This window comes from Dendropsophus ebraccatus, chromosome 4, assembly GCF_027789765.1.
Source record: "Dendropsophus ebraccatus isolate aDenEbr1 chromosome 4, aDenEbr1.pat, whole genome shotgun sequence".
Taxonomy (NCBI): Eukaryota; Metazoa; Chordata; class Amphibia; order Anura; family Hylidae; genus Dendropsophus; species Dendropsophus ebraccatus.
In genome coordinates, this window is record NC_091457.1 from 138,002,057 (window position 1) to 138,018,530 (window position 16,474).

General features: G+C 46.5%; 2 protein-coding genes across 2 annotated transcripts in view; one reads left to right on the forward strand and one right to left on the reverse strand.

Moving 5' to 3' along the window:
- KCTD17 (potassium channel tetramerization domain containing 17) overlaps positions 1–16,474 on the reverse strand; it is a 232,002-nt gene that overhangs the window by 103,098 nt on the left and 112,430 nt on the right. The window lies entirely within an intron of this gene.
- The window catches only part of LOC138789339 (interleukin-2 receptor subunit beta-like), a 30,916-nt gene continuing 22,228 nt past the window's right edge, over positions 7,787–16,474 (forward strand). The window contains exons 1-2 of the mRNA XM_069967945.1: positions 7,787–7,843; positions 9,847–9,924. Coding sequence (XP_069824046.1) covers positions 7,834–7,843; positions 9,847–9,924 — 88 coding nt within the window. The 5' untranslated portion in view covers positions 7,787–7,833. The remainder of the gene's footprint in view (positions 7,844–9,846; positions 9,925–16,474) is intronic.

Below are 16,474 nucleotides of genomic sequence, written 5' to 3' on the forward strand. Positions count from 1 at the left end.
TTGGCTGAGAAATAGACAAATAGGTATGGACAAGAGATAACCGATCTGAACTTTTTTCTAAGTTTGGAACAAGTTTGGCAAGATGGTGGCTGCACATTAAAAAAAAGGTTGTTTTTTTTATCACCTGTCCAGCCCCCCACTCCACCCCCCACCCCCCAGTGTCCTCTTCCAGTCTTCTGAGTCTTCAGCACATTCAGTCAATCACAGACTGAGACAGGACAGCACCCCGGCCAGTGATTGGCTGAGCAGGCTGTCGCTCTTGTCTCTCGAGTTACAGCCCGCTCAGCCAATCACTGGCTGACTGGGACAGACAGCCAGAGATTGGCTGAGCGGACTGTAACAGAAAAAGAGACTGGAGAACACAGACTTTGGGGGAGCGAAGAAGGTAAGTAAAATGAGCAGCTTTTACAAGCCGCAGTAAAACAGCTTAACGTTTGTTTTAGTGTGGTTCGTTAAAGTTCGGTTCAGCACACCCCCAAACTTTACATTAAAGCCCAAGCAAACTTTTGAAAAGTTCGCTCCTCTCTAGTATGAACACTTTTTTCCTTCTGCTATTGTCAGCCACAGGAATCTACATGTGTTTTCCTGTGTTACTTTAAATACTTAATATATCTTATATGAAGATTAGGTCTGTGAGCTACTATTGTAGGACAGCAACAGAAACCCCACCTCTTAAAGGGGTACTATGGAGAAATTTTTCTTTCAAATCAACTGGTGTCATTGGACAACCCTTTTAACCAAGGTATGCCTATTCTTATTCTCCTACATAATCAGGAGTAATTTCCTCCTTAACCTTGCTAGATCTCTCACCTACTGTACAATAGCACTTCCCTCTTGTAAGTGTCCAAAAGGCTACAGGACTACTAGACTCTACACAATAGCATTACCCACATTAACAAGACACGTAGTCCAGAAGTAATATCCCAGGAGTTTATGAAATCCTTTTTTTTGGCAATTAATTATTAATAAAATGGGCCTATTGTGACACTTATAACAGTCTTATTTTTTCACCTATGAGGCTGTATGGGGTGTCATTTTTTGTCCGCCATGATCTCTAGTTTTTATTAATACCATATTTGTGAAGATTGGACGTTTTGATCACTTTTTAATCTTTTTTTTATATATAATGTAACATAAAATCGGTAATTCGCACACATTTTTCCCTCTTTTCGTCTACGCCGTTTGCAATGACGCTTGTTATATTTTAATAGATAGGACAATTACGCACGCTACGGTATATTATATGTTTATTTATTTATTTTTATATGTTTTATTTATATAATGAGAAATGGGGGTGATTTCAACTTTTATTGGGGGAGGGGTTTTGGGGTAGTGTGTTAGTGATTTTAACTTTTCTTTAATACATTTTAAGTCCCTTTGGGGGACTTGTACATACATTACTTTCATTTTATACACTGATCATTGCTATGCCATAGGCATAGCATTGATCAGTGTTATCGGCGATCTGCTCATTGAGCCTGCCTGTGCAGGCTTAGTAAACAGATCGCCGATCGGACCGCGCGGAGGCAGGTGAGAGACCTCCGGCAGTCCGTTTTAACGATCGGGACCCCCGCAGTCACACTGCGGGGGTCCCAATCGGTAAGTGACAGGGGACTGCGGCAGTGTGTTTTAAGGAGTTAATGTCACACTGTGCTGCGCTGCGATCGCTGCAGTGTGTCATTAACGGTGAGGTGCCGGCTGCTGATTGCAGTCGCCCCCCACCTGCTAGGAAGCGCGCTGAGCACAGACTTCCAGGACGTACCGTTATGTCCTAGGTCGTCTAGGGATTAAACTGCTTTTTCATGATAAAAAGTGCATTTTTCGGCTAATAAACCGAATTACAAAGTTTCTTAAAATCGCCTGGACTATTGATTTCTGCAAAAAAAAAATTTTTGTGGTCACTTTTTGGTCTATTTTTAAATGCTGTCATTTTATCTGCCTTTGTTATTTATTGTACAGTAATTCAAAAATCAATTGCTTTAACCGTAAAAAAGCTTTTTCTATACAGATGCTTGAACTGTATTTTCTTGTTCCTGTTCAACTAATCAATTTGAGTTACATCTTGAATGTAAAAATCTACAGCTATTTCCCATTTTAACGTCAGGCCAAGTGATCCCCTTAGTAGCATGACAAATGTATACCCTAACTATTCTATCAAAATATATACTTACACTGAGGAGGCTGATGACATGTCACTATGTTATAGGGCAAACGTGATTATAATCGTAAGTTACATAGGGTAAAGAAGATCATCCACACGTCTTCACGTCACTTGTGGTATTTCAGGTACTTGAGGCAATGGAAATTTAACTTGTGGCTTCATTGTGTAATACCTGCACGACGTCGCCTTGAGAGCAGTAAATAAGCTGTGGTGTTGCTATTGATAACATCCATCGCTAGCCACTGATTATCTGGTTTTACGCAAAATTGCTGCATTTTACCACAATTTATGCAAATTGTGGGAAAATATAGAAAACTTTTTTTGGGGGGCGCCCACTAAAGAATCCTCCAGGTCTCTGGTGGTCCAGGCTGACACTGATCACATAGATCCATGTTAGCTCTCTATAAGGTAGCTGTCCTAATTCATAAATTCAATATATAACACAGCCTTAAAGGGGTACTCCTGAGGGGGAGGGGATTCTCTGCTGGACAACTTCTGGAAGTTTGTTCCAAGTATCTGCAGTAACCTGGGGTTGCTAGGTATTGGGGTGTACCGACTAGGCACTTGTCACTGTGACCAGGAGTGGAATGGCCACCCCTGGGTATACTAATATTAGGCTTTGAAAAAGTTAGAACCAGGTGTGTAGGTGCAAGTGTGGAGCAAAATGAGTACAAAGTCCAGCAGGATAACATTTTACTGAGAAGCCTTCAGTGCAAAACAGCTTAGGCTAGATTCACACTATGTAAAGACAACGGCCGTATTTCATAACAAAGACCGTTGTTGTGCAAACAATGGCTGTTATTTTGCAAATAAGGGTCCCTGTTTGCTGATGTTATGAAATACAGGCGTTGTTTTTACATAGTGTGAACCTAGCCTAAAGAGTGAAATGTGCAAAACATAATCACAAAAATAAAAAATGTCCATTTCCCTTGATGGGCAACCCAGATGACTTGGCTTGGGTGCTTGTAGTGTACAGTAGGTAGTAGGTGTTACTTGAGTAGAATAAGGCTAAGGGTCTGTCTTGGAGCCTTGCCTAGTAGTACAGAATTCTGCCAGGGCAACATGTACTCTGCAGGAAACTTGGTTGAAAACTTTAGTACTCACAGTTAGGACTGAGAAGAAGAAGGACCACCTTATGCCAGAAGAACCCACAGAGTTTCAGGCCCGGTAGTACAAGTCCCATGGTTGAAGAACTGGGTGTAGCTAATCCCTCAAGGTTCCCTGAATAGATTGAGCAAGAATCAATGGAGTTTGTCAGCTTACAGGCACTTTGCTCCACTGCAGACAAATCCTTCTTTTTGGGATTCTCCTGACTACAGTATGTATCGGATGGTTACAAAGGAAAATCAGGCTTGAGTCCAGCATGTGGTGAAACCAATGTCCAGAACTTTATTCCATACACTAAGGCAGTGCACATTAAGCAACACTCACTACAAATGCCATGTACCAGCAGGGCACTTGTCACTGCATTTGTAGGAAGCGTTGTTGCCAGGGGCGGAACTACCGCCGTAGCAGCCGTAGCGGCTGCTACGGGGCCCCTAACATCAGGGGGCCCGTGGCCTTGGCCCCCCGAAGATGACCGCTTGCAACACCCGGCGGCCGAGCGGGCCTCCCGGGTGTACAGTGTTCTGACTGACAGCGCGAGAAGCCATAGGCTTCCCGCCCTGTCAATCATTCTTGTGACCGCAAGCAAGCATTCTGCTTGCGATCACAAGAGTGTCCCACCCAATGAGCAGCTCTTTGGTGAAGTCCTGGCAGCGTCATCGCTGAGCACTCAGTGTGCGCCGCCGCGGCTGGGACTTCCGGTACTAAGAACACAAACCGGAAGTCCCAGCCGCCGCGGCGCACACTGAGCGCTCAGCGATGACGCTGCCGGGACTTCACCAGAGGGCTGCTCATCGGGCGGAGGCAGAGAGAAGAGGAGACCGGCGACCGACGGGGGAGCGTGGGGTTAGGTGAGTTATGTGTTTGTTTGTTTTTTTAATCAGAGGGGCAACACTGCGGGCTATGTGGGGAAGGGGATGCACAACACTGCGGGCTATGTGGGGAAGGGGATGCACAATACTGGGGGCTATGTGGGGAAGGGGATGCACAATACTGGGGGCTATGTGGGGGAGGGATGCACAATACTGGGGGCTATGTGGGGAAGGGGATGCACAATACTGGGGGCTATGTGGGGAAGGGCATGCACAATACTGGGGGCTATGTGGGAAAGGGGATGCACAATACTGGGGGCTATGTGGGGGAGGGGATGCACAATACTGGGGGCTATGTGGGGAAGGGGATGCACAACACTGCGGGCTATGTGGGAAAGGGGATGCACAACACTGGGGGCTATGTGGGGAAGGGGATGCACAATACTGGGGGCTATGTGGGGGAGGGGATGCACAATACTGGGGGCTATGTGGGGAAGGGGATGCACAATACTGGGGGCTATGTGGGGGAGGGGATGCACAATACTGGGGGCTATGTGGAGAAGGGGATGCACAATACTGGGGGCTATGTGGGGGAGGGGATGCACAATACTGGGGGCTATGTGGGGAAGGGGATGCACAATACTGGGGGCTATGTGGGGAAGGGGATGCACAATACTGGGGGCTATGTGGGGGAGGGGATGCACAATACTGGGGGCTATGTGGGGAAGGGGATGCACAATACTGGGGGCTATGTGGGGGAGGGGATGCACAATACTGGGGGCTATGTGGGGAAGGGGATGCACAATACTGGGGGCTATGTGGGGAAGGGGATGCACAATACTGGGGGCTATGTGGGGGAGGGGATGCACAATACTGGGGGCTATGTGGGGAAGGGGATGCACAATACTGGGGGCTATGTGTGGACTAGGGGTGCACATTACTGGGGGCTATGTGGGGGAGGGGATGCACAATACTGGGGGCTATGTGGGGAGGGGGATGCACAATACTGGGGGCTATGTGGGGAAGGGGATGCACAATACTGGGGGCTATGTGTGGACTAGGGGTGCACATTACTGGGGGCTATGTGGGGAAGGGGATGCACAATACTGGGGGCTATGTGGGGATGGGGATGCACAATACTGGGGGCTATGTGGGGATGGGGATGCACAATACTGGGGGCTAAGGATATACAACACTGGGGGCTAAGGATGGACAACACTGGGGGCTACATGGGGGATGCACAATACTGGAGGCTATATGGGGGATGCACAATACTGGGGGCTATATGGGGGATGGGAATGCACAACACTGGGGGCTACCTATATGGGGGACGGGGATGGACAACACTGGGGGCTACCTATATGCGGGACAGGGATGGACAACACTGGGGGCTACTTTTATGGGGAATGTGGGCCATCTAAAAGGGGAACTACACAGAGGGGCCATTTATGAAGGGGACTAGGGGGCATCTATAAGGGGAACTACACTGGGGGGGTTGACACAGAGGGGTCATCTAAGAGGACTACACAGAGGGGACCATATACTGTAGGGCAGGGATAGGGAACCTTGGCTCTCCAGCTATTGCAAAACTACAGCTTTATTTTTGACTGTCCATACATGATGGGAGTTGTAGTTTTGCAAAAGCTGGAGAGCAGAGATTCCCTACCTCTGATATAGGTGATGCACAGAGGGTGTCATCTACTATAAATGGATTACACAGAGGGGGATCTCTACTATAGTAGATGCACATGGGGCCATCTATATGGAGGACTGAATAAGGGGCAATCTATAAGCTGTCTACACAGAGCCTAATTTGTCTGTCTGGCAGATTCTGTGGATTCGTGGCTCGGAGTTCTTATAATGGCCCAGGACAGATGGAGAAGAAAATGAAAAGGAAACAACTCTAATGAGAGAAGGCGTCCCCTGTGAGTCACTTAATATAACTGCAGTGTAATTTATATGGTGTATAGAACCTGTGTAGAGCTGGGTGTGTTGATGGCATAGTGGTTGGTCGAGGAGGGGGGGCCCCAATCAAAAGTTTGCTGTGGGGCCCAGCCATTTCTAGTTACGCCCCTGGTTGTTGCTTAATGTTCCCTGCCTAAGTGTATGGAATGAAGTTCTGGACATTGGTTTCACCACACTCAGGATTCATTTTTCCTCTATACTAATGCACCTATTGTAGTGGGAGCCCGAGGGAAACAGTGAACATCTGTATTAAGCTGGCTTCACTACTTTGAATATTTTGAAAATTTTGGATGGTTACCCCAGGTGTAGGTAAGGTTTTCCTAGGTGAAAGATACCCCACCTCTGGGTTTAGCACTGCATACTGGTTATAAGAAAGTCTCTCTGTGATCCGTGGTTCCTAACAAAGACCATGGCCCTTAGGGCAGGCCTGGGTATAAGCTCCTCTACCCTCCTCTCCCTCTCCCTAACCTCCTATTGGTAGGAAAAGTGCTAGAAGAAGAGAAGTGCAAGTGTGTGATAGGTGATGGAGTGTGAGCCACTCAAGTCACTCATTGGACAATAGATAACAGTAAGAAGAACATAGTTAATCCTTACAGACCTTCAGCTGTGCAGTAAGAGTAGGGAAGAGTGAGACACCAAGTGGTAAAAGTTCAAAATGGCACCCTTCATCCTAAAGTGTGACACCTGACAGAGATACTTTGTGACAGGTGGAATACAAAGGTAGTGGAACCCCTGTATTGGGACACTGCACATCTACTACTCTTGTCATGTTTCTTCTGATCTTCACCCAACTATCCTTAGATTGTGTCCTCTTGTTCTTGTGTTCAGTTTCTTAAAAACACTTCCCTACTGAACCTTATTTAGTCCTTTAATATATTTACAGGTTTCAATCATATCCCTTTTTCCTTCTTTCCTCCAGACTGTACAGATTTATATCCTTAAGTCTTTGCTGATATGATTTATGCCTCACACCCTCCACCATTTTTGTAGCCCGTCTTTGGACCCATTCTATTTTATCAATGTCCTTTTTAAGGTGAGGAATCCAGAAATGCACTCAGTATTCCAGATGTGTTGTCACTAGAGCTCTATACAGCGGGATCACAATCTCTCTCTTCCTACTAATATACCTCTAGCTATAAAGCCCAGCATACGATTTGCTTTCCCGACCGAATCCCTTCCCTACAGAAATCACTATCCCTAAATCCTTCTCTTCTGAAGTCTTTGCTAACACAGAACTGATCATTATCTATATTACTGACCCCTCCAGGTATATCAGCCCTATTTCACACTATTTTGTAATCAGCAAACAGACAAACCTTTTCTGCCAAACCTTCTCCTATGTTACTTACAAACATATTAAAAAGAATAAGACCCAGAACAGACCCTTGTGGTCACCACTTGTAACCAGTCCCCGGACCATACTCCATTAACAACGACTTTAGGTATCACAGAAATCACTGTTTATATCAATCACTGTTTTATATCATTTACCATATTTCTAGTAATAACGTATCCCAAGACTTCTGGTCGGATGAAAGGATGTGAACCTGGATCCAGTGTTTTATTATCAATTGTTTCTTTATACTTCTTTAGGAGATCTTCTACACACCACATAGAAGCAAACCAGAACTCCTACTCACTCTGACAACAAAACATATAAAAACTTCTACTCCTCCTCCCCACAATTTCCTGTCAGAAATGCTAAGGTGTAAGTGTGACATTTATAACTGAGGTCCCCAGTGAAGGGACAGGACCGGACAGCAGACGACTAAACCCCATACAGCAAGTATAATGGGATCAGGTAAGAAAACCAGATGGTTCTTAGAACTTTATACTGTATATTAGAAGTGGGATCATTGAAATCTAAGGCTGAGAGATGAAATACGATATAGAATATAAAAGACTAGATACGTTTTGAGTAATTTTGGATGCATAAATTAAGTTCTAGGGGCAAAGGACAAAAAAACAACAATAAATATATAACTGAATGCAGAGAGATAGAAAAATTGTTGACTATGATAAGATTTGAGGGGGAATAAACATTTTTTGCCTTAAATATTAAATTGATGTGAATAGATCTGAATATCTGAATAAATATAGATCTGAATAGACTGAATTTCATGCCCCATCCTTTTGTATCAGAAATATTTCTTACATATATATCAGAATATATCTTTGAGAAGACCACCTCCTTATCCAGACCAGTTTCAGTCCACCATACTGTACATTTTGTGTAGAGACCATTTTTTTCGAGAAGACCACCACAATAGTAGAGCACTTTTCAATGCATAGTTGGTTGTCTTTTTATAGAGGTTTTACGGTAACCTGCAATATAGAAGCAATATCATATATAAACCTTACATCAGAATCCTTAGAATGCTTCAATTTAATTAAGAAAAATTGCTAAATAGAGTTGTTTCAAGGTTATTTGTAACTGGGACGTTAAAGAAGCTACAGTGACAATACCTGGTGGTCTTGGGTGCACAGTGATTATTGGTGATATGTCTGGTGAAGGGGTATATGGTGGATCAGAGCAGTAAAGGAATCAATTGTAACTTTGAGTGACTCCTGTGGGAAATTGACTAATTTGCCAATCGGATAAAACCACCCTGCTTACATACAAAGCTATCTATAGGACTTAAAGGGGAAGTCCTATGAAAATAAGAAGTCAACGGCAGGCAGGGGGGGTGCAAGAAAATAATAAAGTATGTATACTTACTCATCCCTCCCACTCACAGCCGCTAGCCTCCTGCAGCCCCTGCTGCTGCAGTGTCGCATACCCAGCCACTGTAGTCACCAACTGGCTGAATAAGCAAACCATCAGCGGGGCCGTGGTGGCGTTGCAGCAGCAGGAGCTGGGACCATGACGTACCAGGCTGTCTGAGAGCGGTGAGAGTCGAGCTACAGGGGCACGGGGATGGGTAAGTATTCATTCTTTATTATGTTCTCTCACCACCCAATATTTTTGAGGGACTTCTCCTTTAAAGTATATTGTCACATTAGCAATGATCTCTCCTATCTACAGCACAGGGGATACAGTAAGCATCGGATCAGTGGGGGTCCAAATGCTGATCCCATAAACGCTTGGATATTGTGAAGCTATATGAATGGGCCACTCTATTCTTTATGGAGCTACTAAACGTTCCACTCCATTCATTCAGGAGTACAGTTTAGTACAGGAGTACACCATTCTTAAGAACGATAGGGGTCCCAGCAGTTGGACCCCCACCAATCTGCTAGTTATCTCCTATCCTATGGATAAGTGATAATTTGTTATAAAGTGTGAATACTCCTTTAATACATAGAATAAGATATAACAATTACACCCATGATTCTCCAAAATGATGGGAAAAGACAATAATGACTTATGTGGTTCGGGGAGCGCCCTAAACGGCAGGCAAAGATAATTTTCTATTACTTGAGTATCTTTTGGAGGTGTAAAAACATCAGAGGTAAAGAGAAAATACTAATAATAAGAACAATACAATAAAAACTAATGACAGATGGAGGCAGGTGACAATGAAGAACTATGCACTGTGCTGGTGAAACAGGACGCCGAGTCAGGTGGAGACAACATGTCTATTTGGATCACTTTCAGTCATACTTATGGGAAGCCAAGAAGTCGGTTAAAATAACCAGCAATGAGGCTGAGTGAGTCATAGTGAGATGGTAGAAGTATGACAAAGATGGGGAGAGCTGAAATGTAGCACAGATCCTGGATGTTTTGTATGTGCGATGACGTGTTATATTGTATCTCCCCCCATTTACTGATGAACCCTTTGTCCCTCATCACCACCATTATAGGGGCCCATATCGGCTGGATGTCGGCTTCCCCCTGGATCCGCCTGCTCCCGTTCCTGTTCCTGCAGTCTGTGGTGATGGGTAAATATAATATACTATGGATGCTAAAGGAAACAATACCATTCTTACACAGTGCACACTTAGATGTGTCAGTGGCTCACGCTGTCTGATAAATGTGGAGCACCTCCAGACTAGTAGAAGTTTAGTCCAATTATACATCTGAACCCGAACTCTTGGCATTTGATTACATAAGAGCCTTACTCAAACCAGAATTGTGCAACAAGAAATAAGGGGTATTTGGTCACATTAACTTGCAAGGGTGCATTCACACGTACAGGATCTGCAGCAGATGGCGCAGATTTGAATCTGCAGCAGATAATCTTACAGGAAATCTAATCCTTTAAGAGATTCTGCCTATGGCGGTCTGGACACAAATCGCTAAATTCAGCTGCGGACGAAAATAAGGTCTTTAGGAAGTTTATACTGGAAGCATAATAGCAAATAAAACTATATAAAACTTGTAACAATATAAAAAGTTGTAAACATAACAATGAGAATCAATCCATACATCCGAGGAGCTGATCGGCACAGTCCTGCACATTACATAACCCTCTCAGTACATAACCCGCTCACATAGAGAGAGAGGTTTCAGTTCTTACTCAGCACACTCTGCGTATTTATGACTGTCGGGATCTATTATCATATCTACATAATCATTAGAAGAATATTAAGAATAAAACAAGTCATGATTCTCAGCCACAGCATAACAAGGACACAAAATGGGCCTTAAAGGGGTTATCCAGTGCTACAAAAACACGGCCACTTTCTTTCAGAGATAACACGACTCTTGTCTCCAGTTCAGGTGCAGTTTGCAATTAAGCTCCATTCACTTTAATGGAACTGAGCAGCAAAACCCCACGCCAACTGGAGACAAGAGTGGGGCGGTCTCTAGAAGAAAGTGGCCATGTTTTTGTAGCACTGGATAACCCCTTTAAAGGGGACCCATCATGTTGTACATACAGTCTTATCAGTATGGCATACAACAGGAGGCACTGGGTAGATGTGCAGTGTATTCACTAAAGGGGAACTCCTGCAAACTGGTGTCAGAAAGTTATATAAATTTGTATTATTCTTCTATTTTTTAAAAATCTTTAGTCTTCCAGGACATACAGCAGCTGATAAGTACTGGAAGACATTAGATTTTTAAAATATAAGCATTCACACGTTCCGTGTTCCACACGGAACACAGACGTGGAAGGCCTATAATGGACTCTCCCCCCGCCCGGGAAGCATCTGTGATAAGATGCTGGGAGTGGGGGAACTGTACAGATATGCGCCGTGCCGCGCTGTAATGAATCAGCCGCACGGCTATGTCATTACAGCGCAGCGCATATGTACAGTTCCCCCACTCCCTGCAGATGTTTCCCGGGCAGGGGGGAGAGTCCGTTACAGGCCTTCCACGTCTATGTTCCGTGTGGAACACGGAACGTGTGAATGCAGCCTTAGGCTACATCATGGCTGGTGGTCTGTGCTGTTCTGTGCTTAGCTCAGCAACACCAACTCTGACAGATCCAGGAGCTGGGAGCTGTCACTGTGATGGATTACTGCAAACAAGTTGATGTTAGGGAAGCCTGTACACACCAGCCAGGGAGTGAGTCAACCGCCCAACAACTACAGATAACACAGAGGTGGTCGGGAACCTAGACAACAGCTATAAACACATGAGGCCTGGCAGGGAGCCAGAGCGAAAATGGTAATAAGAACCAATTGCAATGTTTCTTTACTTTTAAATATTGTGACATAGTCCGGGGGTTGTTGCTGGATGGGAGGTATTTTCCTCTCAGCTTGTCTTGCTCTGAGGAATGCAGAGAGCTAGGTTCAAGGACTGGACTGGAGTTATCAAGCCATTCCAGGTTTTTAGGCATTTCCCAACATACAAAGCTGAGCTGGGAGTGAGGGCAGAGAGATGTGGTGTGTGCTCAAGTCTGGAGTACACCTATGCGGTCTGTCTAGGAGGACTGGTTGGACTGTGTTCAGACACATGGACTGTGTACAAGGCAGCTGCTGCTGTAAGGTCTGAACCAACACTTAGAACCTCTGTTACTGCTCGAGGCTGGGTTCACACTATGTATATTTGAGGCTGTATTTGGTCCTCATGTCAGGTCCTCATAGCAACCAAAACCAGGAGTGGATTGAAAACACAGAAAGGATCTGTTCACACAATGTTGAAATTGAGTGGATGGCCGCCATATAACAGTAAATAACGGCCATTATTTCAATACCACAGCCGTTGTTTTAAAATAACAGCAAATATTTGCCATTAAATGGCGGCCATCCACTCAATTACAACATTATGTGAACAGAGCCTTTCTGTGTTTTCAATCCACTCCTGGTTTTGGTTGCTATACAGCCTCACAAATACAGCCTCAAATATACATAGTGTGAACCCAGCCTTAAAGGCCGAGCTGGAACTGCACTTATGTGTGATGGCAGCATGAAGGTAATGCTGGATTTTTGTTCCATTTTTTTTTTGGTGTGAATAAACACTAAGGGAGGCATTTATTAAGTCCGGCGTTTTTTACGCCGGACGTAAAAATGCCCCCGCAGCTCCGGCGCTACGGAGATTTATGTAGAGGCGGACTGCCTCTACATAAACCCCGTGCGCGCCGTTGCGCACCGGCGAAAACCTACGCCAGCTGAGGACTGGAGTAGGTTTTCGGCGTACATTTTGGCGGAACGGATGATGAATCGCGCGGACTCTGAGTCCGCGCCCTCCGTTCCGCCCACTCTCCGCCCCTTTTCCGCCCCCTTTCCGCCCCCTGGCGTACTCGGCGGAAAGTGCCGATTTGCGAATATTTTATTCGCAAATCCGCCATTTTTGCTTAAAAAAAGACGCAAATCGGCACTTTCCGCCGAAAATCATCCATTCGCCGGATGATACATATGGCCCTAAGATTTGAACTGTGAATTGCCTGTTTTCCTCTGTCTGCGACCGCTACCTTGCTATACCTGAGCAACTCCCCTACATTTGGTGGAGGATGCGGGCATAGACAGTGAGGCAGGAGAAAAAACAGAGGTTTTTTTTCATATTTTTTTCCTGGCACTATTGCATGTCCTGGATTAAGCCTGCAAAGCTTCAGCCGGCATCTCCAGACAAGATGGAGGAGTTGATTAAACAGCTGGTGCAGACTAATGCCCAGCTGCAACAGGCTAATATACGGCAGCAAGAGACTAATGCCCAGCAGCAAGAGACTAACAAATTGCTGTTACAACAAATGGTGGCCATTCGTGAGTCTCCGCCAGTGGTTTCCCAGCTACAGCCTGCCGCCAGAGAGAGAGTCCGGACGGCGCTGAGAAAAGTAACGGCAGAGGATGATGTGGAGGCCTTTCTGGGAGTGTTCGAGAGAACGGCTGAGCGAGAGGGTCTCCAGCCTGACCAGTGGGCTGAAGTGGTTGCCCCATTTCTCACAGGAGATGCACTAAAGGCATACTTTGACCTCACTCGGGAGGACGCCCAGGACTACCAAAAGCTGAAAGGTGAGATCCTGGCACGCTTGGGGGTCAATATATATGTTCGGGCCCAACGTGTATATCAGTGGGGGTTTGTGGAATCCAGAGCCGCCAGGTCTCAAGCCTATGACCTGCTGCACCTGGTAAAGAAATGGCTCCAGCCCGAGACTTTAACTCCAGCCCAAATAGTGGAGAGGGTGGTGGTTGACCGATTTGTGCGCAGTCTGCCGGTCACTATCCAGCGCTGGGTAGGCCAAGGTGACCCAGGCAATTTAGACCAGCTGGTTGGTCTGGTGGAACGTTATGTAGCTACCCAAGACTTGGTGCGAGACTGTACCCCTGGCCGGAGGCCACCCCGTCCCATACCCCCACTTGCAGTGGCTGAGAAAAAGCTTCAACCTCCTGCTGGGAGTAGCTCCCCACCAAACCAACGTTCCCCAAGGTTACATGAGGTCCCCATTATCCGCTGTTGGCGCTGTAATGGTCCGGGACATGTTGCGGCAAGGTGCCCCTTAACCTCTGAGCCTATGGACTGTGGCTATACTCGCCGGACATCCTTCTATGCCCGACCTGCTGTTAGTGTATGTACCGCTAACCTCCCGGACAAGGATAGGGCACCTCCCATGTCCCCAGTGTCTATCGGCAGGTGCAGGGTCAATGCTCTACTGGACTCGGGGAGCCTGGTGACCCTAGTACGGGATACCCTGGCGCTTCCATCTCAGTTCACTAAGCGCAAAGTTGGAGTGTTGTGTATTCATGGAGACTTGAAAGACTATCCTACTGCCCAGGTGGTAATAAAAACTCCTGCAGGGGAGAAAGTCCATGAGGTGGCAGTAGCGTCGAATCTGCCATATGACCTGATAATAGGAAGAGACTTTCCCTTATTCTCTGCATTGTGGCCATCATTTTTGAATGTCTGTCCCCAAGAGTCAGGCAGAGCAGTAGCTGAGGGTCCTAATCCAGATGTTAAGCCAGAACCATGGGCCACCGAGATAGAAGGGCCAGCCGTAGGGGTGACCGCCACTTCGGTGGATGAGATGGAGACAATTACAGTGAATGTAATGGTTGGGGATGTAGAGGACTTGCCACCGGGCCCCGAATTGTCAGATCTGGACATCTCTGGTGACAATTTTGGCACGGCGCAACTCCGGGACCCGACTCTGTCCCGAGCGCGGGGGAGTGTCTTAATGGCCGATGGTGAACCACAACAACAAGGAGCTGAGGCTATATTTCCTCGTTTTGTGGTTCACCACAATATGTCATATCGTGTCACTCAACTACGTGGGGAGAATGTTGAACAATTATTAGTGCCCCAGGCATATCGTCACCTGGTACTAAATCTTGCTCACCAACATGTGTTAGGTGGACACCTTGGGGCACAAAAAACCCAGGACCGTATACTGCAGAGGTTTTATTGGCCTGGGGTATTCAAAGAGGTGGAGGAATTTTGTAAGTCTTGTCCGACCTGTCAGATAACTAGCCCCCAGCAGCACTTCCGCAGTCCTCTAGTACCCCTCCCGATTATAGAGGTACCATTCGAGAGGATTGCCATGGACCTCGTTGGTCCAGTTCCAAAGTCTGCTAGGGGTCACCAACACATCTTAGTAGTTATTGACTATGCAACCCGGTACCCGGAGGCAGTGCCGCTGCGCCATACCTCTGCCAAACTCATAGCTAAGGAATTAATGGAGATGTTTTCAAGGGTAGGGTTACCTAGAGAGATGCTGACAGACCAGGGGACTCCCTTCATGTCTAAGGTCATGAAGGAAGTCTGCAAGTTGCTTGGCATTAAACAGTTAAGGACGTCTGTTTACCACCCCCAAACGGATGGTCTTGTGGAGAGGTTTAATCAATCTTTGAAAAATATGCTGAAAAGAGCAGTGTCTAAGGATGGGAGGGACTGGGACCTGCTTCTGCCCTATTTAATGTTTGCAGTGCGAGAAGTGCCCCAGGCCTCTACTGCGTTCTCGCCCTTCGAACTTCTTTATGGCAGACACCCCCGAGGCTTGCTCGACGTGGCCAAAGAGGCGTGGGAGCAACAGCCTACGCCACACAAGAGTGTCATTGAGTATGTTACTAAAATGCAGGAGCGGATGGAGACAGTGATGCCCCTTGTCAGGGAACATATGGAGGCAGCTCAGCAAGCCCAGAGTCAGGTCTACAATAGAGCAGCTCAGGTCCGGAACTTTAACCCAGGAGATCGGGATTTGGTTCTCGTACCGACTGTAGACAGCAAGTTCCTTGTGAGGTGGCAGGGCCCCTACGAAATTCTGGAGAAAGTAAGCAACGTAAATTACAAGGTACATCAGCCTGGTCGGCGGAAACCGCAGCAGATCTACCATGTCAATTTACTGAAGCCATGGAAGGATAGAGAGACTTGTGTTGGCTGCCCACAGTCGGTATGTTTAGGGGAAGGGAAGCTAGCTCCTCCGACTGTTTCAGGGGAAGCAGCTGCCAGAGTACGTGTTGCTGACAGCCTTTCACCGAAACAGGCTCAGGAAGCCAAGGAGTTCATTAGTCGGAACACGGACGTGTTCTCGGACCTCCCTGGGCGTACCTCCGTAATCCAACATGACATTGTCACCGAGCCTGGGGTGAAAATCCGGCTAAAGCCGTACCGGGTACCCGAGGCTCGGCGCCAAGCCATCGCAGAGGAGGTACAGTTGATGCTACAGCTGGACGTGATTGAAGAATCTAAGAGTGAGTGGGCCAGCCCGATAGTATTAATACCCAAACCGGATGGAACTTTACGTTTTTGCAATGATTTTCGTAAGCTAAACGAGGTCTCTAAATTTGATGCCTATCCTATACCCTGGGTGGATGAGTTAATTGAGCGTTTAGGACAGGCCAGGTACTTTTCCACCTTGGACCTCACCAAAGGGTACTGGCAAGTGCCCTTGACGGAGGCTGCAAAAGAGAAAACGGCCTTTGTCACACCCGAGGGGCTATATCAGTATAAGGTATTACCTTTTGGTCTTCATGGTTCTCCAGCCACATTCCAGCGTTTAATGGATATTGTTCTTCGTCCACATCGTCAGTATGCCTCGGCGTACCTTGACGATATTGTCATTTTCAGTACTGACTGGGAGAGTCATCTAGCGAAGGTACAGGCCGTACTAAA